This window comes from Dicentrarchus labrax, unplaced genomic scaffold, assembly GCF_905237075.1.
Source record: "Dicentrarchus labrax unplaced genomic scaffold, dlabrax2021, whole genome shotgun sequence".
NCBI classification, from domain to species: domain Eukaryota; kingdom Metazoa; phylum Chordata; class Actinopteri; family Moronidae; genus Dicentrarchus; species Dicentrarchus labrax.
Genome location: NW_026136720.1, coordinates 11,908,429 through 11,932,432, shown reverse-complemented (window position 1 = coordinate 11,932,432; position 24,004 = coordinate 11,908,429). Strand labels below are relative to the sequence as shown.

Genomic DNA, 24,004 nt, shown 5'->3' with positions numbered 1-24,004 from the left:
CTGTGCCTGTAGACTGACACCATCAAACACACTCAGCAGGACAATACCAGGATATGCTCACTGATCGCCTGGCTGAGTGATTAGTCTACACATGCGTAGCTGTATCGGCGCCAACCCAAACAATTCTTGTGGAAAACACACTTACTGGAGATATCTCACGCAATCACACTGCTTTGGTGGTGCCAAATTCACAAACACATGACTAAGCTGTGCCAAAATTACACACACTCACACTGGGAACATGTACGGTTCCGCACTCTCAAGTGCAAACTTCACCGATCATCTGACAAAAAGACAAAGACAGACAAACATTCACAATCAGTGTCACACTCCCAAATATAAACAAGTCAATCTTTTATATCTGTAACCACTAAAACCTCTGTTTTGTGAGTCTAAATCTATTCCTATCCAATTCTTGTAACACTTCACAACAGTGTGCTCTGTTTAAAGGTTGATGTTGGGTGGAGCTGTGCTGGAAATACCTGAATCGATATACTGATAGCTGTCATAACGTTATAAGTTGTCTAGTGATAACAAAATCAACAAGTGAGTCAGGAAGATGGCATGGGCGTATTAAGTAAAAACATCTGTGGGAATAGGTGTATAGGTGCCCCTGATGTTATCAGTTTCATCTGCTTTTCCTGCTATGACATGCCAGAAATGTCTAATGTGAAAAGACCTGTTCTGCAGACTGTGGGGGGATGTGCAGACTGTGCCCCTGGGCACTTTCCACAGAAATGCTGGAAGTGGGAACAGGTATGTAGGTGGGCTGGGGAGGTCAGGTGATGGGGAATGGTGGGAACACAGCGCTTACTCGAGGTGGGAGTGGCAGGATCTTAAATGATGAGAAATATTGGACAACAAATTGACTGACATTGTGACAATCAGAGCCATCCACATTCAATCTGAGAAGAGGTCTAATCAGTCAGAACAACTGAAAACGGCTGTGTGCAAAACCTTTGAAATGTTTTCGTAATAATATTTATCTGTATGTTTTATTTGATAACAAAGCAGTTATTAATGTTGGTAATCCAGTAATAACTACCTTAAATCTTAAACACAGGTCTCAATTAGACACCTGGTCTGGATTTATAGAAATTCTTTGGAGGTATAAAACCTCTTAAAGCCCACTGGGTTGCCCACTTGAGTGAGTTCTAAGCTTCTTAGATCGCCTACACAAATATAAATATTTAAACTTGTCAACGTGAATATTGTACACATTGTTAGATCAGTTAGATTCTCCACAGTTCAATCATTCCATTCATTTTACAGAAACCACAAGCACCAAAGTATCAAATGAAAGATTCGTAATTGATATGTTATTTCTATTTTTTATACAAATAATATTGATATTGGTTAAAATAAACAGTTTGACAGTATTTCCGCAAAAGGTTTTCTGCAAAAGGAATTAAATGCTTTCCCTTATAGACACCTGTTCCAAATAAAAGCCTGGGCTATTAATTGAAGTTTTATTGAACTCATGGGTTTCTCACTTTCTAAAAAGTCATAAAGTTTGCAAATCTTAGTAAGCCATTAATAAAGGGTTGTGGATTTCCTATAAAATCCATTAATAAAGTGCTGATATAAGAAAGAGCTTCTCCCTGGTGAAGTTCTTGATAATGACTTACAACTAATCTACAAAGCATTAGTAAATAATGTATTAACCATTAATAAAGCATTAGTTACAACTTATAAATCATTTTTAGTGGGTATGAATTATTCATAGTGGCCAGTTTCTGTTAATTATTGCCTGTATTCACAATCATTAATCTAAAACATAAAAACATTCATTTAGCTGAAACTAAAATACATGAGTGGGTTCAATATGTGAAGTATATAGCAGAAGCCTGATGAAGTCAAATCCTACAACATGCACAGCCACCAAGATAATACTACAAACAGTCAAACTGGTGCTTTGAATCATAGGAGAGTGGTCACTTAGTATCTGTGTGTGCTGTCTTCCTGGGAAAGACGTAGCTCACGCGGACATGCTCGTGCACCGTGTTCATTCATGTACAGTACATTCAGTCCGCGAACGCGCCTTTCTTATTCTGGCAGAATTACGTCATTGCACTGCCCAGGGTGCTGCAGGAACTTGCAACCAAAAAGCCCTCAGCAGGCTGCTGTTCAGTGCATTGTTGTATTGTTGTATGCAAGAAAGACACACACTGTGCATAGGCTACATTCCCTCGGCTAGGAGGCTGCCATTTGCAAGTAAAGTAATCTGTAATCTTATTTAAAAGACATTAAAGATACTTATAAAATAGTGCAAGAACTTGGAAATCCCTACTGAATGTGGCAAAATCCACCCCAAGCCCCTTCATAAGAATATGAGGGCGATTACAGTGAGGAAAGTGCCTCAAAAGAATGTGAACATCGTTATATTACTGAAAAGTCCCAGAAAGAATTCCTATATACTATAGGAATTTTATAGGATAGGGTTTTTTAAATAGATATATTTTAAGCAACCAAAGTGGAACCAAATACAACAAAAAAAAAAGTGAGAGAGGCTATAGGAGTCTTTGTCTTTGCAGTCCGTCATGTGTGGGGGCGGACCACTACAGGCGCGCACAGCACGACGCGCGTATCAGTGCCGGCGCGTCGGAAAATAATCTCATTCTGCATACTGACTGTTATTTAGAAGGTCTTCGCTTCAATTCTACCGTCGATTTAGAAAAGGGGATACCGGCAGAAGTGTGATCCATAGCTCAAGTACCGCCATGGCTGCGCTGTCGGGAGGAGAGATGTGCATCAAATACTTGATGTTTGCCTTCAACCTGGTATTCTGGGTGAGTTGTTTGAAACGAGGAAATGCAACGAGCTTAGAAAAATACACATACTGTCTGTGTTTAATGTGTGTGTGCGTGTGTATGTGGGAGCTTTGCGTGCGTGCACATTCGTGTGTGTGTGTGTGTGTGTGTGAGCAGGTTACTATATAGCTAGTGAATTAAATTATACGATGTCCCAGATGCAGATTCGTGCCGAGTGCTCACTGACAGCCTCGGTTACTTTATCACAGTGTGTATTCAGAGGGGGCACTGGCTACCACTAAACACAAAGTGTCCCAACGCGTGTGGAGACCGAGCGGGCAGGAAGAATAATCCCCAGTGGCCAAGTGACCCAGTTCCACAGCACAGACTACATTCTGGAGTTTGCGCGCACGGCATTTTAATAATTGCAATCGGGGTGGGGAGAGGGGGTGCGCTTTAATGTGGCGGAGAATGTGGCTGATATAAAAATAATCAAGACTTCTGCTACGTTACGTGATGTGAGGAGTTGCGCATGTCAGTGAGGCAGACTGTGTGTGTGTGTGTGTGTGTGTGTGTGGTGTGTGAATGAATCCTGGATATCCCATATAGGATATTTGTGTCCTACTAAGCCTGCAGGGTGTGTCTTGTTGTGTCCGTTTGTTTGTGATCTCTCTCTCTCTCTCTCTCTCTCTCTCTCTCTCTCTCTCTCTCTCTCTCTCTCTGTGTGTGTGTGTGTATGTGTGTGTGTGTGTGTGTGTGTGTGTGGTTTCAGATGGATGTTTTGCCCTTATATGAACGTTTATAATTTGTGCAGCTATAGATAGAGCCAAGGAACCATTCATTACAGGATAGACAGGGGTTTCCCACTGTGTGTGTGTGTGTGTGTGTGTGTGTCTGTGTGTGTGTGTGTGTGTGAGAGAGAGAGAGAGAGAGAAAGAGAGAGACATTGCAAAACAATAAATTTGGGGTGTTCAAAAGATTAAAAGTCAGTCTACAAGAAACCATGTTCAAACTCTCCCACGCCCACATACAAATGCAGCCGTTTGCAGGATCTGAAGATGTGGTGAACATAAAAACAAAAGCAAAGGAGGTGTTGCATGAGGTTTGTTGCATACATAGACACACTAACTTGCACAATTTACACACACACACACACACACACACACACACACACACACACACACATACACACACACACACACACACACACACACTCACACACACACACACACACACACAGTATACTTCAATCTTTGTTGAAACCACAGTAGTATCGAGATCTGATTGGTGAGGAGTTACAAATGTCCTCATCAAGAGCTGAAAAGCTGAGTGTATTTTTCAGTATGTCTATGATATATGTGTTACCACAATGGTAATGAATTGTAATGTATGTAGTTACAAGTGAATCATTTATTTATTTTATTTTCAGAATCAGAATCAGAATCAGAATTAGGTTTATTGCCAAGTAAGTAGTACGAGGAATTTGTCTTGGTGCATAAAATATACAAATCACACAAAAATCACACAAGAATAGAGTACTTTAAAATATAAAAAAAAAAAGATAAGAAATATAAGAAAACTGTATAGAAAATGTGAGCGCATTAATGTAATGTATATAATTATGTGTCTTTTAATTATAATAGTACTAAAATATAATTATAATAAAGTGTAACGATCAACCAGCAATTTCACAAAACAGGACACCATGTTCAAACCTCACACCCACATACAAGTGTAGATGCTTGGTGGCTTAAACAGCAACTGAAGATGTGACATACTCAGGTCATAACCTTGTTCATGCATCCAAAAATCACATGACACACATATCTGATTACAGCTCATAGTCCATGTGCAGCACGTACAGGGTTTACAAACCTTGCTTTCAGTTTCTGGGAGTAGGACTGGGAGGTAGTCATATAGCTGTCTACTAACTGTAGACATGCGCACACTATTCAGAAACATCATAGCGGTAAATATGCTGCTAGGCAGGTATTATAGAAAAGGTTTTATGTCAACATGCCTCAACAGATCCCTCTCCCACATCATGAAAGCCTGTATGCTCGCACAACCTGCCCACATGCAGTAGTTAAAGAGAGGAAGGAACACAGGCAAGAATCCATATCACACACACACACAACGAAGGCCAGTTTTTTTTAGCTGTCTTGCCACTCCCTAACTATGATCAGGTGATTGTATGAAGGTGTGGTATTAAATACGCTTTCCCTTTCAACAACCTTTTTTAACTGACACCGTTGCTGTATGCGTCGCTGCCTCTGGAAAGAAGTTAGTTATTAAACACTCGTAGTGGTACACTGTGTGGACAGAATCAGCATGGCTGTCGCTGGGGGAATCAAGTGTGTGAAATATCTCATGTTTATCTTCAACTTTTTCTTCTGGGTAGGTGTACTTTACATTTTATTCTGATTGAGTTGTGTGCGAATGAGAGAGAGAGAGAGAGAGAGAGAGAGAGAGAGAGAGAGAGAGAGAAGAGAGAACGGTGGAGAAGCTTCCTAGTATCTGCCATTTTGTTCATAAAATGGAACATTAAAAAAAGATGATATTACAGAAAGTATAGCGAGTGAAAAATGGTCGAAAGAACAGCAGAGTGTACACACACACACACACACACACACACACACACACACACACACACACACACACACACACACACACATTGAATAAAACAGCTGCAGTTCCAGTTGCAGTTCAGCTCTCAAAGTTAAAAATTGACTGACCTGTGCCTTTAAGTGCTAAGTGCCTGTAACTGCCATTGCACAACATGGCACCATGCATCCATGACACAGTACAGACTTTTATGCTATTCTGTTCACATGCTATGTAAAAAGAACAAGAACAGACTAGTGTTGCAGAATATACTAGCGTGCATGCATAATAACATGCACGCAAGCAAAGTATCCCCTTTCATCTCTGTCTTCTCTGATTATGGTCTTGTTTTCTAGGTTGGTGCTTTGACACACATTCACACAGATACACTAACATGTGTGTTAAAACCACTGTAGTATTAAAATCTGATTGGTGAGGAGTTACAAATGAGTTGGAAAGCTGAGCGTAATTTTAAATGGGTTTGTTCGAAATGTGATACCATATTGGTAATAAATTGGAATGTTTTTTCTGTTGATATCAGTCGAAGAGTAGGAGTTGGTGAAGGAGTATAGAAAGAGGCTACATCATTAAATGATCACTTGTACGCAATGGGTATGCTCATGAATAGGAATATCTCCCTGTGGATTTGGAGACGAGATACTATTGTTAGTGAGTATTTGGATATGACGTCAGAGCAACAGAAACCTCTTCCTGGCTTGAAAACTGATAAACCCTGGAGAGGAATTCCAGCTGGGGCCAGTCAATGTAGATTTGAAATTACAACTGAAGAGTTTTAAATTCAGACAGTAAAAAGAATTGTTAACTGGTTTTGTAAAATCATAGTCATAAATATGGAGAGGGCATGTGTATGGAAAGTATTCTTCCTGTCTGAACTTTTATTGAGTTTAATGTCTCACTGTTACACTCTCTAGTATGATTCACCTTACTACTGCACAGCCAGACTGACAGTCTATGAATGTACAGTGTGCTTAATACATTTAGTGCTATTATATGTTATTTCATTTGATAAAATAAAATGTTTTTTGTTTTTGTTTCAGCTTGCAGGCACTGCTGTCTTCGCTATAGGTCTGTGGCTAAGATTAGACCCAAAGACCAAAGGCCTGTTTGAAGGATCAGACTCTCCGTATGTGTTTTACACAGGTAAGATGCTTCGGTCTTTGAGCAGGAATGTTATCCATTACCATCAAAGTTTAAGGGAAGTTTTGGATGACGTGAACCCTGCAAAACACAAAGTATGCATGTCTGTACCTGATTTACTGTACTGTATGTGTGTGTAGGTGTATATATCCTGATAGGGGCTGGAGCACTGATGATGGTGGTGGGTTTTCTGGGATGTTGTGGGGCCATCCAGGAGTCTCCCTGTATGCTGGGACTGGTCTGTACCACTTTTCTATTCTTCATGTAACCCTACCTTCTTCTATTAACTTATTTTGACAACATCAAATCTAAACTCCTTAAAACAAAGTTTCCTTCTCACAAGTCTTTTAGGTTTTTGTAGTGATCTGATTCAGTAGCACTTGGATTTTTTTATCCCACTGACCTTCTTTAAGAAATATGAGATGTCTGCCTTGATCATTGTTTACTGAACAGTATCAAGGCCAAAGAAGAGTATCTAGATTTTCCTGTACTTGTAGCCTCCCTCCCTCCCTCTCTCCCGCCCCGTCTGGCCCTAATCTTCTTGTACTAAATCTCTCAGGAGGAGGAGTCTATGTAAATTGGGTTCAACTACACTCAAATGACCTTACTTGTTCACACACGCATGCAAAGGACATGCGCACATGGAGACACACATTCACAAAAGCCAGTCAGTTTAATTTTGTCTTTTCTTTGTGCAGTTCTTCTTCTTCCTGCTTCTCATATTTGCCATTGAAGTTGCAGCAGGAATCTGGGGATTTTCTAACCAAAGCAAGGTAACGCACAAGTTTAAAGTATGTTGCATTGATCATTTTATTTATATAACAGTTTCCAACAAAGTTACCAGCACTTCACATAAATACAAAGAAGCAGCAAGAGGGCAAAAAGCACCAGGTAGAGAAAAATACAAGTCAACAACTGCAATAAATCACAAAATGACAGGTATGGCAACAAAAAACAAAGTGAGTGAAATAATTGTGAAAAAGGGTTTAAAAGATAGCATGAAGAGATGTTACTACTTGTCTGCTTTAGTGATGTATATAAAATATTTTCCCCCGGTTTGTTGATGTGTTGCAGGTGGTGAATGATATCACAACATTCTACATGCAGACCTACAAAAACTTTGAGACGACAGGAGATGAGCGCCTCAAAGAGACACTGCGGGTGATCCAAACCGGGGTGAGCAACGTCTGCTTTGATCTAATTCCGACTGACTCACAACTTATCTAAAAGGAATCTTGCATAGATCTTTTCAAGGAAATGCAGTGCATTCCCATGGGAAGTTCTTTTTGTCATCTCGCAAGTCTCTGCAACAAGTATTATCCATAATGTGTGTGATGATTAGAAGTTGCTGGTTCAGAAAATTATCTTCAAAATTAAGTTCAACATCAGGAAATTAGCTTATTGACTTTCTTTGTTTGAGTTAGATGAGATAATCAACATGTCTGTGCAGTAGGTGTGGAGATAGAGCTGAGGGCAATTAGCCTAGCTTAGCATAAACACTGGAAAGAGGATCCAGAGGTAAAAAAAAAAAACACCTACCAGCTCACTAGTTAACATGATTTATCTTGTTTAATTCATTGGTTCTCAAACGTGCTCTGGCACGCCCACCTTCAAAAGACAGAAAAAAACACCCCACAATTTTTAGCTATCATGATATATATAGGTGAACCAAAACTTATAAAAACTAATAAAAAGGATCCAAGTTGAATTTTAGTGAACTAATGATCAGCACAATACGTCTCTACAAAGGCTAACCGCAGTAATACGCTGACAATGAAACAGAGAAATATAGCCCTGATTTAGGTAGAACAGTGATTATGTGCTTATTAAATATTTATTCTCTAAGTAATTTTCATGGCTTAAAAACAATTTGACCTATGACCACAAAACTGCAGATATTGCACTCTGCCTACTACTGCTAATACTGTCTTTGTATAAGCATAAACTGATACACAGGTAGTGCAAAGACAGAGTGCAGTAACTATAGTCTGAGTGTCTTCATCCTGACTGAAACAAGTCTAATTTGATTATGATAATGGTCTTATTATTTTGTTTACAAAGTTTAACTAAGTACTAACTAAGAACCACTGAGTAATTAAGAATTTAAGTATTGTGAGGTTTAACCTATGACACATTTATTTTAATTAGCACAGTAATCCCTTATCCTGTCTAGTTACTTAATGCTAGCACACAGTAATACCATGTCCTGTCGAGCTAGCGGACATTGTAGTTATTTGCTGTAACTAGTTTATTCATGAACAACATTTTATCCATGCAGCATCTAGTATTTCTATTCAGGGTCTCCACTGTCTCACTGTTCAGGACACTTGAGGAATTAAATATTAACAAAATGTTGAACTATTCCTTTAAATTACTTGTAGTTAGAGCTATGTATTTTGTCTGTCTGCAAGTCACCTTCTTCTCTAAAGGTATGATACTGTGTGTGTTTACAGCTGAACTGTTGTGGGCCAACTGGTACTGTAATTGATGCTGCCAAAGACACCTGTCCCAGAGGAGAACCACTAGAGGTGCTCATTACGAAGGTACAACTACTCTGAAAGTGTGTGTAGATGGATGCCAACACAGCCAGGCACTTCAGTCATGAGATAGATGAAGAAAACACATATTTCAGTACAAGGAACCATCCAAAAGACAGATGTCAGACATGCTTCAGCTCTGTGAGAGCAAGAACAATTACTGTATGTCGAATACATAATGATTGTCTGACGTGTGTCACAAGTTTATCAGTCTTCCCTTTGCAGACTAATTCCCTCAGTCTCCTTGCAATGTGTTACTATGGCAACAATGGTTTACTGGAGCCTTCATGCTCTCAGGCTGTCTGTTATGTGAGCCATACCACAAGACATGTTCAGCATAGCTTAAAGGAACCGTGCTTCTGTGTGTTGCAGAGCTGTCCTGACGCAATTGATGAGGTGTTTGACTCCAAGCTTCACATCATAGGAGGAGTGGGCATCACCATCGGTGTTGTTATGGTAAGCGAGTAATTGGCTTAACTGCAAGTCTTCAAATTCCAGCGTCTGCTCCCCATGAGGATGAACGCAGTGTAGACACAAACACAAGTAATGTTTGTCTGCCTCTCTCTTAACAGGTGTTTGGGATGATCTTTAGCATGCTCCTGTGCTGTGCCATCAGGAAGTCTCGGGAGGTCGTGTGACACCCACTGTCGCACCCTTAAGTCCTTATTAATGTTGCATGATGTCATTCCTAGGGTCACATGACTCTCCACTGCCAATAGAAACACTGCTTGTTGAAGGTGGATAACCTAAGCTAGGCTGGGTGCAGATATTTCTGATTATTCAATTATACGTTAGTTATAACTGTGCTGCTGACACTTAGGCCCACCTTTATGGACTATATAGATGCAATGTGGTTATTTGGCCCAACTATAGAATGGGTGTCATCTATGCTTCAGTGGCAATGTAGTACAGAAATGTGTAATTTTGTGGTCATTTGATTGAAATTAGTGTTTGTGAACTGCTAATTATCTAAACAAAAGATCATATTATTGTGGTACTGATCACATTTCTCACCTACCGTTAAGAAGAATCATGGACCAGGGCCAGAAGAAAAGGCAGCCACAACCACTTCAGCACAATACAGCAGTAGCCAATGAAATTCTTCAATTCCTTTTTCATACAACACTGCAGTCAAACCATGGTGACTAGTAGCCAAGTGAATGCCGAGCTGTGAACTGTGGTGACTGTGGATTTGTTCCAGCTTGGTATTAAGAGTAGCAGTTTGGTTCCTGTGGCATTTAATTTGTTCCTTTCCTTTCTTTATCCATCTCCTTACTTGCCCTTTTAAAAAAAAAAAAAATGCCTTTAATTTTGTCACGTTTTGTAAATGTCTTCTTTTTTTATTTGTAAAAGATTTCTACACTTAGGTGGTTGTATGGTACATGAGGTTTGATGATGTATTTTATAATATCCTTTTAATTTTACAGAGATTGGATTGATTTATACCATATGCACTATGTTTTACAGAGAATTACAGAAATTAATGAGAACCAAATAAACCAAACTAACTATGTCGTCTCTGAGAGTATTATATTATTACAATCAAATGATCGAGTCAAATGAGCTGTAAGTATTCATTAGGCTTATTCTCAGCAGGTGACTAGTTCATTAAAAACTTTAAAAAATCTTCACTATTAAACCAACAGACTATCACACTGACTCTGCTTGGAGTGTTAGATTTAGCTGTGTAGGATATAGTGTGCATGTCAGGGGTTAGAAGGACAAGTGGGATTTCCTGTTGTGCCATGCTTCAGGAAGACATGACTCACATTGTCAAACTTCTAAAACATGTCAAAATATTCCCGGCTAATAATTAATGTATGTTTTTTTTTTTTTTACACTTTTTATACTGTTTTATTATTTCTTAGTCTCCTTGTTGTGCTGGACAAATTTCATATAGGAGACACATTTATTGCCTGGATTAGACTTTTGTACATCTGTCCACAAGAATAGGACGGACAGACGTATGGACTGACATACTGGAAGTATGGACAACTCAAAAACATATTGCCTTTGGCCACAGTTATCGCTGGAGGCATAAAAGAAGGGCGTGAGTGCTTTGATAAGACTAAAAACAACATTCATGATCTTTTCCACGTGTACAGTGGAAAACACCATACTTCCCCTCTTTGATATTTGTGACCATCAAGTGTGACTCATGTACAGTTTGATCCAAAGCACAAACAAAGTCTTGTTGCCGAAGTATCTCTTCATAATTAATTTACGGAAAATTTCGGGGCAACTTAGAGGACACACTGATTACAGTAAACAATACATATTTATGTATGGTAGTGAGCCTAGTTAGTTTCTAATGACTCACTATTTCCCCAAAAAAGAAGGTGAGAATAGTTAGTGTTCCTCTGATAATAGCACAAGGAAGCACACTTTGATTTGGTCGTTGACAGCGGGGTGTTGCCCTCTTAGACACCCCACCCCCAATGTGGAGATAACACTGATTATAAAAAGCAGTGTGTACATTTGTGAGATGATGTCTCGGAGTGATTCTGTGTGTATTCCTTTTATATAACAGCCTGTGTATTGGCCAGGGGAAGAGGGCAGGAAAACCAAGATAAGGAAGAGAAATGCCAAAAAAATAGGAAGCACGATCAGAAGTCAAGTGGAAAGATGCCAACATCAACACTTGGACACTCACACTGCCGTACTACTCAACATTAACACAGAGTAGATAAAGACTAAACTATTTGATAACAACTGCACATTCTGTCCCACACAGAGATTAACACTGAGTCGTTTGATGTTTTCTTTTACACTGTTATTGCCAAACCTAGCCTTGAAGGGGTACAGAAGCTCCGTAACATTTTATTGGCCTATAAACTGGACCACAAAAGAGTACTGCCATGAAATGTAATTTACTATCTCCGTACAAGTTTAAACATTACATATATACACAGCAGCACAAATAATGAAGTGAGAAAAAACTCTGTAGCAATCAGAATTAAAGTGCAATTTATTTCCCCCACCTTTTGAATGAAACCAAGTACTGAGAGAAAATATGTGTATGGCTTTCATCTTGGGATACAATACAATCTCATTCCTCAGCCTCGTCCTCTGTGCCCTCCCAGGAAATGTTTGGAAGTCTGTGTGACTGTGTGCGTAAGGCAGTCTGTGTGCGCAGCACGGCGTCTACCTGGAGAAGACTTGAGACACACTGCAGCACGGCCAGAAGCAGCTGGTATTTACAAGAGACAGATTCAAGGCCTAAGTCCAACATAAAAACTTTTGATGACACGTCAGCCTCTCTACAACAATGCATGCTTTGTTTACCATCCTCTAGAGAACGTTCACTTTTGCCCCAACCTTGTATGAGGATTGTGTTGTGTTCTTGTTTCTGTACGAGGCTGAAAGGGTGGGAATGATTTTCAATAAAACTCAGGAGCCTGGTTTGAGTCTGCAGGAAACACCGCGGACTATGGGAGTAAATCTGTCGGGGCAGGCTCAGCAGAACGTTTGCCAAGAGCTGTGAAACAGCAGGGATACCCATATTCGTGTCATCAGAAACTGAGCAACTGCGGCCATGATGTTGTAGGAGGGCATGGTTTAAGAGAAACTCAAATGTCCCACCAGCAGGTATAACACAGCCTGGTTCCAACACACACTTCTGGAAGGGAGGCGCACTGGCAATCTGATTCTCCATTTCTAAAGATGTGTTTTTGTTTGACTGTAAGGTCCTCTTTGATGCTGTGGTTGCAGTCATACCCATGGGCTCCAAAGTTAAACGTAGCATGTGAATGGCATCTCGAAATGCACATGCATACTGGTCAGTTTGCCCTTCCCCTGGACCACAAATGACCAGACTACAGGGTTTGACCTGGACCGCTTCCTCTGAATCATGGAAAGCCACATGGACATACCTGTGGAAGAGAAAAAAAAAACTTATGTGAGTCAAACCAGATGAAGAAAACAACAGTGGATTACAGGCATGTGTAATGCACAGGTAGTTTGTTGTATGCATATGTGTGACTTTGTATGCACAGTATGGGTGAGAAAGAAAGACATACCTATGGGCGCCCAGCAGTATTGGTCGGCAAAAAGTCAGAGTAGCAACGTGGTCTGATTCAATCATCCAGCAGTCTGAGGCAGGTCTGGCCCCACTTAGCTGGGCAAAGAGAGACAGCTCATCCTCACTGACACACTCCACAATGCACATGTCAGCCTGTGCAGCTAAAGCCAGGACAGCAGCAGACTGTTTAACTGCAGACAGGATCACAGAGACACCCAAACTCTGCAGGTTTGCAATGACACACTCGAGTGACCTTTCTGCCCAGGCACTAAACTGCACAATGCTTCTCTCCTTCCCTTGCTCTCCATATCCCAGCTCCAGGACTTCTCCTGCACTGAGCAATTTTGGCTGCAGGTACCTAGTGAAAACTACAGCTTTAACTGGGTGGTGGTCAGTCTGAGGGCAAGGTGTAGCAAAGTCCCTGTGAATTACCTGCCCCTCAATCAAACGTGAACAACTAATAGGGAAGCCCGATACGGGTGTATGCAATGCTGGCAGGTTGTCATTTACAAACTGAAGTGTGAAGGGAGGTTGGTTATTTTTAAACTTCCAGTGAGAGAGCAGTTCACAGGTGAGGTTGCTAATAAAGTCACAGTGGGTGCGACCCAGACGTGAAAGAAAAAATGATGCCAGCAGCTTTTGAACGCAGTTATTGTTTGTGTGAGCTGGTGATTGTGTTTTTGCTGTGAAATCCTCCCACGAAATACAGTATCCATACGGCACCACTCCCATAGCAATGACATCAGCAAGCTCCTCCAATGCAAAAGCCAGCAGCTTGTCAGCCAAGTGCCTGGCAGTGGCAGCCTCTGCTGCTTTCCTGGAGTTATAGGCGTGAGACACATTAGTTCCCTTGCAGGCCGCTGTATGAATCATCCGTAGTAATGACGCCAGCAGCAGGATAAAGGTTTTGGATCCATCGCCTGTTACAGAGCTGTGTTTCAAGACACACTCCACCACCATCCTAAAATGAAAAACACACAAACACGTTAAAAGAGAAAATGTGACTTGACAAAGAAAATCATAGTGAAACAGTTAATGAATCTGTGTTACCTGGCCAGTGGATGGTCCAGGCGTAGTGCTGTGAGGATGTGTGTCCCACTGCGACTCAACATCGCCTGTCCTGTGTCTCGGATGAACAGCACCTGTCCTCCTTCAGGGCCAAAACTGCGGAGGATGACTGACTCCAACACGGACACAGTCTGCAGAACATGTTCCAGGTGAAGATGCTCCACCGGCAGCATCTCCACACCCTCGAAGGCACACAAGCTGAGGTTTAAAAGAGGCAATTGCAAAAAATAAATACATATTTTATACACAAGGAACAAACCCAGATTTTTTTATGATATTGACTCACTGTTTTGATTTAGCATGCAAGTGTCCAAATATAGGTTTCTGGCTCACCATGAAAAACAACAGAAGGGAAAACCGCAGAGGCATTCAAATATTATTGGCTCAAAGTGGGTGTGAAGGAATATAATTTATGCAGCAGAGTTGTACTTTACCATCATTTGGCAGGTGTGTCTGGATCTTTGCTTACATTTCAGGAGCCATGTTCTCAGTTTTAAATGTTAATGAAATACTACTGTGTTAAAACAGCCTGACTTTTACTTTACTTATTACTCACAATAAATATTTCCACAGTAAAAGCTGTTCACAGTATAATATTTATCCACTCTATACTACCTAAACAGTGATTTATATTTTCCACCATACTGTAATATATTATTTACTACAGTACTTGTAGTAGACAAACTACTATGTACACTATATAATGTATTGCATGCACAAACACAAATCTTCCAGGTATTTTCTGATGAAGAATGTCAGATTTGACTTCATGTTAGCTTCAAATCTGCAAATAAGTGCTGCGGTACATAACGTTAGTATATCGATATAACGTTACTCGACTACTCGGCGAACTCGTAGCTAGGTAATTAGCTGAGCCGAAGCAACTCGTCAGCGTCTCCGGTGAACTTATTTTTTCTAAACATATACAATTACGTAAAAGCACCAATAAGTAGCTGCCCAGACATAAAAAATAACAAACAAAAAACGACCCATTTCCTTCCCAAGAAGTGGTTTAATCTTGGGGAAACTCACTATCAGTGGGACACGAATGCTGTATCCTAGAGACGAAGCTTCTTCTGTGTTGGGTAGATGTGATGTAGATCAGAGATGACTATTGCCACCTAGCGCTCAGAGGTGGAGTTGTTTTTCTACCCCCACAGTAAACACAAGAACACTGTTGAACATTGTTTATACTGCACAAGTAACAGTGCAGGGATTTTTCTTTCTTTTCTGGACATACCATTTTTCTTTTTTACATGCATGTGTGAAAGTATTACATATTTATTTTTATTATTACGCTGATTATGATAATGATTATGTGCTTACTGAAGGTGCTCAAGTTTGTCTGTGGGACATGATATAACCTTACACAATCTCCCTGCCTTTACACCATTAATAATAGTGGTTATAGGTGTAGGAAAATACGTTTGCAGCACAACAGGCCTTTTTCATTTTGAAAGTACAGATGTGAAAAATAAAATTAATAATGGCTGAATTCCATTGTATATACTCTGTCACTAAGCGCATGTGCTATGATATGCTTACCCTGAATTAAAACCAGTTTCTTGTTTGTATCTTCATCCTTAGTTCAGCGCTAATAACCAAAACAGATTTTTAATAATTTTTTGTAACTGTTTAAATAGTTGTATGTCTGGTTGATGACTCCTTTGTTTGTCTTTCTGTCATGTGTATATATGTGAATTATTCTTGTCTCGCTTGTAAAAGAGAACTCTATCTCAATGAGACTTCCTCTATAAATATATAAAACTTAATTTTCTACTCACATAAATGTGCTAACACCAAAAAGAAGGATTTCTGTTATGTCAACTCAAGATTCCAACATGGGCTTGAGTCAGCTGGATTCAAGACTGTGTAATTAGCTTCTTCCCTGCCACAGTGAGACTCTTGGCCAAAACAAAACAAACCGCACAAGAGTTTCTATGTGTGCAAGCACAAATGGCAAATAAAGTTCTTGAATCTTAAATAATAAAATAGTTTAAAGGAAAATAATGAAAAATTGTAATAAGCAAAAGAAATACAAATTTCTATATGTCACAGACAGAGGTTATGTCGAGCTCCCTCTTCCCCGCCCATCCCCCTTCCTCCTCTCATCCCTCCTTCTGTACAGTATCTGGTACCTCAAGGTGAACGGGGCGGGGCCGGAACTTGATCTCGGTGGTGCTGCAGAAACCACATCCTAAGTTTCTAAATCAGGAAACATCATCTATACATAGACAGTATGAGACAGTTCTGCAGCTACTGCCAGATGTACGGATGCACACAGACCACCGGAGCTGTCCACCCTGAATGTAAATGTCCTCTATTGCTGAACTCTCACTATGCTAACGAGCCTTTAAAAAGCCATGTCACTTCACTAATGAATATGCATCAGTGGCCCGGTGAGGGTGACCTGTAAGGGTGGGACAGAGGTCACAAGAGGTGGGGCGTTAGAAATAAGCACCAGCGTTCCCATGAGACCTGAATGGACAGAAAAGAACACATTCACCCAAACACATAACACACACACAGACACACAGAGGGAAGCAACACAAGATGGTCGAGCTGCAATGCCACCTATCCCAACCTCAACCCTATCTTGTCCTCCCCTCCCTCTCTCTCTCTCTCTCTCTCTCTCTCTCTGATCCAGCACTCACACACCTGCACTCTTCTTCTTGATGTCTAAGAACTGGTCAGACACAAATACTGTCTTACCTCACTATTTTCCTCTGCCTCTCTGGTTCTCTCATCTATTTTCCTCCTCCACCTCTCTCTCTAACGAAAAGGAGTACCTGTGAATCTGAACATTGCTGCTGGGACGACTGAATACAGGTACGTCTCTGGTTTATTTTTGTTTATTTTCTTCTTGTTTCATTATTTAAAAGCGGTTAGATTTATATCTCTCTCGACTGTGCAAAGTGAATCGTAACTCATCTTGGGTAATTTATTAGTTTGAAACTCCAGTGTCTTATTCTATTCTTATTTTCTTTCACTTTTCTTGAAAGAGTCTCCTCCTTTGAAGAAAATTTCCGATAGCAAGCTAGAAAAAAAAGCCTGATTTTTGTCTTACACTTGTAAGAGCTTTCATCTTGTGGTGACACCATATTTCATATGCTGTAATGAATTTGCCACCTTGTAAGATCGGGGGTAAAAAGTGTTTTGGCTGCTGAAGTTGTGGGACCATACGGTGTGAATACTGAGTCCTTCATTGTCTTAATTAGACTTTCAGAAAAGCACATCAGAATCAGAAATATATATTGCTTAAATTAGATGTGTATATGTGTGTGTATGTGTATACATACACACACACGCACACAAACACAAACACACACACACACACACACATATATATGTATATATATATATACACATGCTGTTTTGTTTTCCATCACTACCTGTTCATTTGGATGTACCTTGAATTTATCTGTTTGCAGCTGTTAGTGTATCAGTAGTGGCTTCTGTTTGTCGTTTCAGGGGGAAAATGGTGAATAATCCTGAAAAAGCAGACACAAACTAAGATCAGTGTTCACTTGGGTGTGAGATCACATCTGCTGACTCAACCCCAGGATACTCAATACCTGTGATGTCTGCAGAATAGAAAATAACATATCAAAATGTGGGAGTCAAATCTTGGCAGTGGGACCTTTCTCTCATATGCATTGTTAACCTGCACTGAGCTTGACCTTGGCATGTGATTCTCACCTCTGGCAGCTCACTGTGGAACAGCAGTGGTCCACGCGTGACGCTTCAACATAACTTCTCCCCTTCCTCTCCTTCGTTCCTCTCCCCATCCATGTCAGCAGGTTTGGCAGACACAGCGGCTTGCATATCCTGTATTCAAATGTTAGTGCCAGGCCAGCAGAAACAAGAGTCAGTCATTTGATACTGATGGTCAAACAGTGTCTATAAGCAGATTATTGCTTCAAATACATCTCAATATCAATAGCATTTATGGAAACTCTGCTGTGTTGTGTATGTGTGTGTATATGGTTTGTTTGGAGGGCATTTACAGGCGTGGTTACTTCTGTTTTGTTGAAGTGTAATGTTCCATATATTACAAAAATTGTTATTTTTTTTTAAGGCTGAGCCATCTTTTTCTGTATCCCTGTTTGTCTGCCAGTTTAATTCTGGATTTGCTGTCACTCCTCAAATAATGACTGGGAACCGTCGAGCTGCCCCATCTGCACTGGGCAACCCCATTACCCCAACCCACTTACCAAATGCGACAACCACCCCAGACCAAAAACAATCTGGAGGCCACAATCCCAACAAATTTATGAGTGAACTGCGCATCATCCACAGTGAGTTAGACACAATCCTCATGCTTCATGCCCATGGACAAATGCAATGATGCCAATGTACTGTAATGTTGCAGGCATTAAAAACTGCATCTTAAAATATATTTGGGTCACATATCCAAGCACCAGAGCCAGGTATAACCCTGGAAATACTGTAAATGAGATAACATTTTTGTCCAGTAATACTAATACTAAGTAAAGTCCAGTAAAATGTCAAAGTTTTAATGATTCTTTACTAGTACTCACTTATATTCTTCACTACATATGAATAGGCCAGATAAATATTTGCTTATATGGGACAGATGTACTACGTTAGTTAGGTTATGTTTAAAAAATGCACATGGGACAGGTATCTCCCTGGAGGAAGCATATTATCTGTCCTCTTGTGTGGGAGTTATTCCTTTTCATTAGTTCAGAAATGCCAGAGTTGAAGATGCATACTGCTTACAATGCTATGTGCATGTATCTTAGTGGATCAAAAGGTCATAAAAAATCTTGTATTGGAATATGTCACTTGATATCAGAGTCATATATTGCTTCAATGACGCTTTAGAACAAGCAGGATACATAGGAGATGGACAAATGATAACACCTTACAATATATTGTAATCCAGTACAACAGCACCACAAATTATGGCCTAAAAATGACAACAGATGTTAAACACCTCTCGGACAAAAGCATTTATTACATGAGTACTGGATTGAATTGGATTGAATTTTCCAGTCTTCCTGATATTTTTTTCACTCCCTGTATATGTGATCACACGTATTAAATTCAAGGATAACATTTTTGAACACTGTATTCAAGTGCCCGACTAAAAGTGTATGTAAATTAATAATGTGTCATCTGTGTGTGTGTGTGTGTGTGTGTGTGTGTGTGTGTGAGTGTGTGTGTGTGTGTGTGTGTGTGTGTGTGTGTGTGTGTGTGTGTGTGTGTGCGTGCGTGCGTGCGTGCGTGTGTGTGTGTGTGTGTGTGTGTGGATTTGCAGTGCCATCATGGGCTGTTGCTGCCCTTTGCATTGTGAGTTTGTGCGTGGTGCTTTCGTGTATCGTGTGTGTGTGGAAGAAGTGCTTGAAAAAGAAGGACAAGGACAAAGAAAAGGACAAGAAAAAGGGAAAAGAGAAGAGCAAGGGAGACTTTGACACTGAAATGGATGGTGGTTACAACAAGGTAGGCCTCACACACACACACACACACACACACACAGAGCCCTGCAGATGTATTGTCCTTGCAATGTATCACAGTCCTGACATTGGGGTCACCCAGGAGTAGTAAAACTGTCAGTGTGTGTTAAGACTAATGAATGTTTTGCACATTGCTCATGTTGTAGTAAAGGCTGAGGTCTGAGATGAACTGTTTTGGAGCATTTCACTGTCTTCAGGTCACATTTAAACACACTGATGGTGTGAAATTTCCCCCGTCCCCTTAAACAATAAATAAACTTTATATGGTAACATTATCTTTGTTTAATTGCCCCTGGCTGTGCAATGCTATACAATATACTGTAGGAACACAGCACAAATAGCTTCTCCACAAGTTGACAGAAGGTCCTCATTGATTGGTTGTAAAGCTATATATTACCTGCATATGATGTGTGTCTCTGTGTGTGTGCAGCCGCTGAAAGATGAAGGTATCAAAGAAACAGAGCTGTCAGATAACGAGCCCAAGGAGGAAGAGAAGCTGGGCAGGCTACATTTCACATTAGACTACAACTTCACAGATAATACGGTGAGATGCTGTTATTCACGATGACATGTTTTTGCCCACCATCTGCCAACTCAAAAATGTCACATTTTAATACTTTCCTTCTCTCTGTCAATTAGCCAGATTCTCATCTCTTATTACTTTCCTTTCCTTATCACACTCTAGCTGGTAGTAGGCATCTTGGAGGCTGCTGAACTTCCTGCGATGGACGTGGGAGGCAGTTCTGACCCTTATGTTAAACTCTATCTGCTCCCGGACAAAAAGAAAAAGTTTGAAACCAAAGTTCATCGGAAGACCCTCAAACCCAATTTTAATGAGACTTTCACATTTAAGGTACATTTAAAATTCCAAGGTTAATGAAATGGGGTCTTCACTATGAGCACAAGGCACATGATATGTTTGATGTGTATTCTGTAGGTACTGTACACTGAACTGGGTGGGAAGACGCTGGTGATGACTGTGTACGACTTCGACCGTTTCTCAAAACACGATGCCATTGGAGCTGTGAAGATACCGATGAACAGTGTGGATTTCAGCCAGTCTCTGCAGGAGTGGAGGGATCTGCAGAAGGCAGAGAAGGAGGAGGTGGGAGCACACTGTGAGAGGGGGAAAAAAAACAAGTATAAGTTGAATAGGATGAAGCAAATCTTGCTATTGGATTTTACAAAAGTTGTTTAATTCTTTGTTAATTTGTTTATTTGTGTTAGAGAACAAGGTTACTTAATATTTGAGGTTTCCTTGAAGAAAACAGGAATACTACACAGAAATATCACCACTCCTCTCTAAAGAAGTGTGTAGCTTCTTGTGATAATGCTTCAGTAATATTTTCATGTAATTGTGAAGCCATACTTAAATTATTAGACAATTCCTCAACAACACCCATTTCTCTTTCTTTGTATTAGAGTGAGAAGCTTGGAGATGTATGTTTGTCCTTGAGGTATGTGCCTACTGCAGGAAAGCTGACCATGGTGATATTAGAAGCCAAAAACCTGAAGAAAATGGATGTGGGTGGATTATCAGGTAAATCAAGAAACTCAAAACTCGATTCACATGAGATTTAAGTTTAAGCTCCATGTCTAGTTCCTGTTAATAAAGGTCTGGAGTTGTTCAAGTTTTTAAAATAATTTAAACACTTCAACTAATAAGAAATGTCTCAGTACTTTTTATAATGTCACTAGGTGCACCCTAAATAGCTCAGGTTTGTTGCATTAATGCCTTATAATTACTTTTTAAGTGGTGTGTCCACTTTCAAGCAGTTTCTATTTGGGGAAAACTATCAGGAGCTACTACAATAGATGTTGTGTTTCACTGATGGAGTTACTGCAACACTGCCAGGCTGTTGGTCTGTTCCTCTGCCATAAAACCTCTCTGTTCTCTCTATCAGACCCTTATGTGAAGATCCACTTAATGCAGAATGGAAAAAGACTCAAGAAAAAGAAAACAACGATAAAGAAGAACACTTTGAACCCTTACTACAATGAGTCTTTCAGCTTTGAAGTGCCATGTGAACAGATAGAGGTACGTACATTTTTACACACACACACACAGATACAACTTATCAGAAATTCATTATTTTCTTTATGTGTATGTGCATTTATAGAAGGTGCAGATAGCAGTGACTGTGTTGGACTATGATAAGATTGGGAAGAACGATGCCATCGGGAAGGTGCTGCTGGGTGCCAACAGCACTGGGACTGAGCAATGCCATTGGTCAGACATGCTGGCTAACCCCCGGAGGCCAATAGCTCAGTGGCATAGCCTCCAGCCAGAGGATGAAGTCAACGCACTAATTTCCAACAAGAAATGAAACTGTGACCTCCGTGGGCTATGACTCCTTGCAGCATTTACCTCAGCTACTTCCAATTGATGTTCCTAACTCTCCCATAATACCCCTAAAAAAACCTTTAAGCTACTTACTAAGTAAAATAATACCCTGTTTTACCCTTGACACTATCCAAGTCACTCCCACAGACTTTAAGCCTTCTTCCTTCAGTAATTCCCTCCTCCTGCTTCAACTAATGTGCTACAAAGAGTTTTAAACAAAGATGTATCACAATGTGCATTGCTATTAAACCAGATGAGATTTTTTTTTAAAAACCTTTGTATGTTTTTTCTTCTGTTCTGTGTTGTTCAACATGCACGGTACACTTGACATAAACATGATCAACCTGCAGAGGGAGACAATCCAAAGGATAATGAAATGAGATCCTCATAGGAATGCTATTTTGACTCTACTTTACTTTTATAATATTCATTGTTGCTTTTTGCTTGTGCAGTATATTGTTATCAGTTCCTTAGGTTGTAACATATGTACCCACTGCAACATCTTACAGTAGAAATTATACTTATAAAAGCTAAGTAAGTACACCGATTATGGTGTTGGAGCACAGCCTAGAACGAGAGAAATGCCAAGATAAATGTTTTGGCATCATAATTCATAGAAAGGTCTTTCTGCAGCGTCACAGCCAAAGTGGCAGAACAGGTCAAAACTCACAACAAGAATACGATCAAATACTTTGTGTTACAGAAGAATTAGGGAAAAGGCCTTTATCACAACTCACATTTTGACTTGTGATACTAGGAAAAGCCCTGGTATTAGTATTATTAATAGTAATAATAATTATAATAATAATTATAATAATATAATAATTATGTTAGTGGCTCAGTTTCATTTAAGTGTCCTAGTGCGACATGACAGTGTGACGGGAAGCCGAGCACGCACAATACCAGGGCCCTGAAACTGAAGCAATTACATTAAATTCAGGCATCATTAATTTTATTATTTGCTCCAACTGTGACATGTCAAAATGTCTCGATTGAAAACAACCCATTATAGTTTTAGTTTTCAATTATTTATCAGTTATAGCTAATGTGATTCTTAGTTTATCTTACACAGGAAATAAGCAGTAAAGCATCACCCATCCTTTCTAATTTAATTGTAGTGTGTTGTCACACTTCATAACATTTTCTTCTGTCTTTGATAAAGAAAAGAGATGCACAATCATTTTGTCCACCCCTGTACATAGGATGGAAAACATAACAGGAATGGCTTACCATACCATATTTTTTAATAGTAATAGTTTATTAATCTCTGTAACACAGAGTCAATAAGTATTATATGCTCTACAATAGTATTATTATGCAGCTTTATTGCACTGGGCTGCATTATATTCTACAAATGTTGCATTTACTGTGTTGGCTGTAGTGTTGTGTTATATTATTTTTTATTATACAGGTATATGAAATAAATAAGAATTCTATAATTCACTAAGAGAGAATATATTTTGAAGATTTTTGTCTGAGAAATAAAGGAATATTTTTCAGCAATAATTTGCTTTTTTGTTAAAAACAAACAAACATTCAGTATAGTGAATACAGCTGCTGTTAATAAAGAATAAAAAAAGACATAGGGTGTTATGTCTATGCGTTAAACAAGCTGCTATAATTCATTTTTGTATCTTATTATTATTATCTCAGTCATTGACAAGTTAAAAAACTAAAAAAGGTAATGTTGGTTATTAACCGTTAAGCTAACTGTTAAAGGCACAAAGATAAGCTAGCTAATGCTAAACCAGTTAGCTTGGTAGCTAGCCCAACTGAATGGCTAACGTTTAATGTTTCGTCAGTATCAGGTAATTGGAAAAAAAAATGTTAACAATCACAGACAAAGTTAACTCTGGAGGCCTCTACAGTAGCAGTGTAACTTAACTTTAACTTTAGTTAGTACAGGCATTTTTCATACCGTTTTATATTAACATAAATTAGCATTAACGTACTCGCTAAGTGTAGTTACTAGCTAAGGTTAGCCCAACTAATGTCTACGTTCTATATGTAACCTAACTTTCAACGGTTCTAACGGCTCCTCG

At 39.6% G+C, this 24,004-nt stretch overlaps 3 protein-coding genes across 8 annotated transcripts; 2 read left to right on the top strand and 1 right to left on the bottom strand.

The window, feature by feature from the left end:
• The first annotated feature begins 2,570 nt into the window (after positions 1-2,570).
• Positions 2,571-10,560, top strand: cd9a (CD9 molecule a). 2 transcript variants are annotated; one of them, XM_051382052.1, is made up of 8 exons: positions 2,571-2,789; positions 6,413-6,515; positions 6,653-6,750; positions 7,211-7,285; positions 7,587-7,688; positions 8,966-9,055; positions 9,422-9,505; positions 9,622-10,560. In XM_051382052.1, the coding sequence occupies exons 1-8, from the start codon at positions 2,721-2,723 to the stop codon at positions 9,685-9,687; spliced, it is 687 nt and encodes a 228-aa protein (XP_051238012.1). In that variant the 5' UTR covers positions 2,571-2,720; the 3' UTR covers positions 9,688-10,560. The 2 variants fall into 2 exon arrangements, with proteins under 2 accessions (XP_051238012.1, XP_051238013.1); XM_051382053.1 differs by lacking the exon at positions 2,571-2,789 and adding an exon at positions 4,874-5,147.
• A 1,439-nt stretch (positions 10,561-11,999) lies between these two features.
• Positions 12,000-15,230, bottom strand: bbs10 (Bardet-Biedl syndrome 10). 5 transcript variants are annotated; one of them, XM_051382048.1, is made up of 4 exons: positions 15,171-15,230; positions 14,121-14,336; positions 13,069-14,031; positions 12,000-12,921 (listed from the first exon to the last, which is right to left on the bottom strand). In XM_051382048.1, exons 2-4 carry the CDS (start codon positions 14,309-14,311, stop codon positions 12,099-12,101), a joined length of 1,977 nt encoding a protein of 658 aa, XP_051238008.1. In that variant the 5' UTR covers positions 14,312-14,336; positions 15,171-15,230; the 3' UTR covers positions 12,000-12,098. The 5 variants fall into 5 exon arrangements, with proteins under 5 accessions (XP_051238008.1, XP_051238011.1, XP_051238007.1 ...); XM_051382051.1 differs by having other exon boundaries at positions 14,121-14,320; positions 15,171-15,201; XM_051382047.1 differs by lacking the exon at positions 15,171-15,230 and adding an exon at positions 14,425-15,164.
• A 1,539-nt stretch (positions 15,231-16,769) lies between these two features.
• Positions 16,770-22,235, top strand: syt1b (synaptotagmin Ib). The gene is made up of 9 exons (XM_051381829.1): positions 16,770-16,967; positions 18,256-18,436; positions 19,423-19,604; positions 20,049-20,162; positions 20,304-20,471; positions 20,556-20,723; positions 21,041-21,158; positions 21,523-21,656; positions 21,739-22,235. The coding sequence occupies exons 2-9, from the start codon at positions 18,289-18,291 to the stop codon at positions 21,943-21,945; spliced, it is 1,239 nt and encodes a 412-aa protein (XP_051237789.1). The 5' UTR covers positions 16,770-16,967; positions 18,256-18,288; the 3' UTR covers positions 21,946-22,235.
• The last annotated feature ends 1,769 nt before the right edge of the window (positions 22,236-24,004 follow it).

What these genes read in the sequence shown, in the direction of transcription:
- bbs10 (XM_051382047.1), bottom strand. Translation starts at nt 14,507, where the DNA reads ATGCCTCTGCGGTTTTCCCTTCTGTTGTTTTTCATGGTGAGCCAGAAA. An exon ending in TTGCATGCTAAATCAAAACA is followed by an intron (nt 14,337 to 14,424) that starts GTGAGTCAATAT and finishes TTTAAACCTCAG; the next exon opens with CTTGTGTGCCTTCGAGGGTG. An exon ending in ATACTGCTGGGCGCCCATAG is followed by an intron (nt 12,922 to 13,068) that starts GTATGTCTTTCT and finishes TCTCTTCCACAG; the next exon opens with GTATGTCCATGTGGCTTTCC.
- syt1b (XM_051381829.1), top strand. Translation starts at nt 18,289, where the DNA reads ATGACTGGGAACCGTCGAGCTGCCCCATCTGCACTGGGCAACCCCATT. An exon ending in TGAACTGCGCATCATCCACA is followed by an intron (nt 18,437 to 19,422) that starts GTGAGTTAGACA and finishes GTGGATTTGCAG; the next exon opens with TGCCATCATGGGCTGTTGCT. An exon ending in ATGAGACTTTCACATTTAAG is followed by an intron (nt 20,472 to 20,555) that starts GTACATTTAAAA and finishes TGTATTCTGTAG; the next exon opens with GTACTGTACACTGAACTGGG.
- cd9a (XM_051382052.1), top strand. Translation starts at nt 2,721, where the DNA reads ATGGCTGCGCTGTCGGGAGGAGAGATGTGCATCAAATACTTGATGTTT. An exon ending in CCTTCAACCTGGTATTCTGG is followed by an intron (nt 2,790 to 6,412) that starts GTGAGTTGTTTG and finishes TTTTTGTTTCAG; the next exon opens with CTTGCAGGCACTGCTGTCTT. An exon ending in TAGAGGTGCTCATTACGAAG is followed by an intron (nt 9,056 to 9,421) that starts GTACAACTACTC and finishes TGTGTGTTGCAG; the next exon opens with AGCTGTCCTGACGCAATTGA.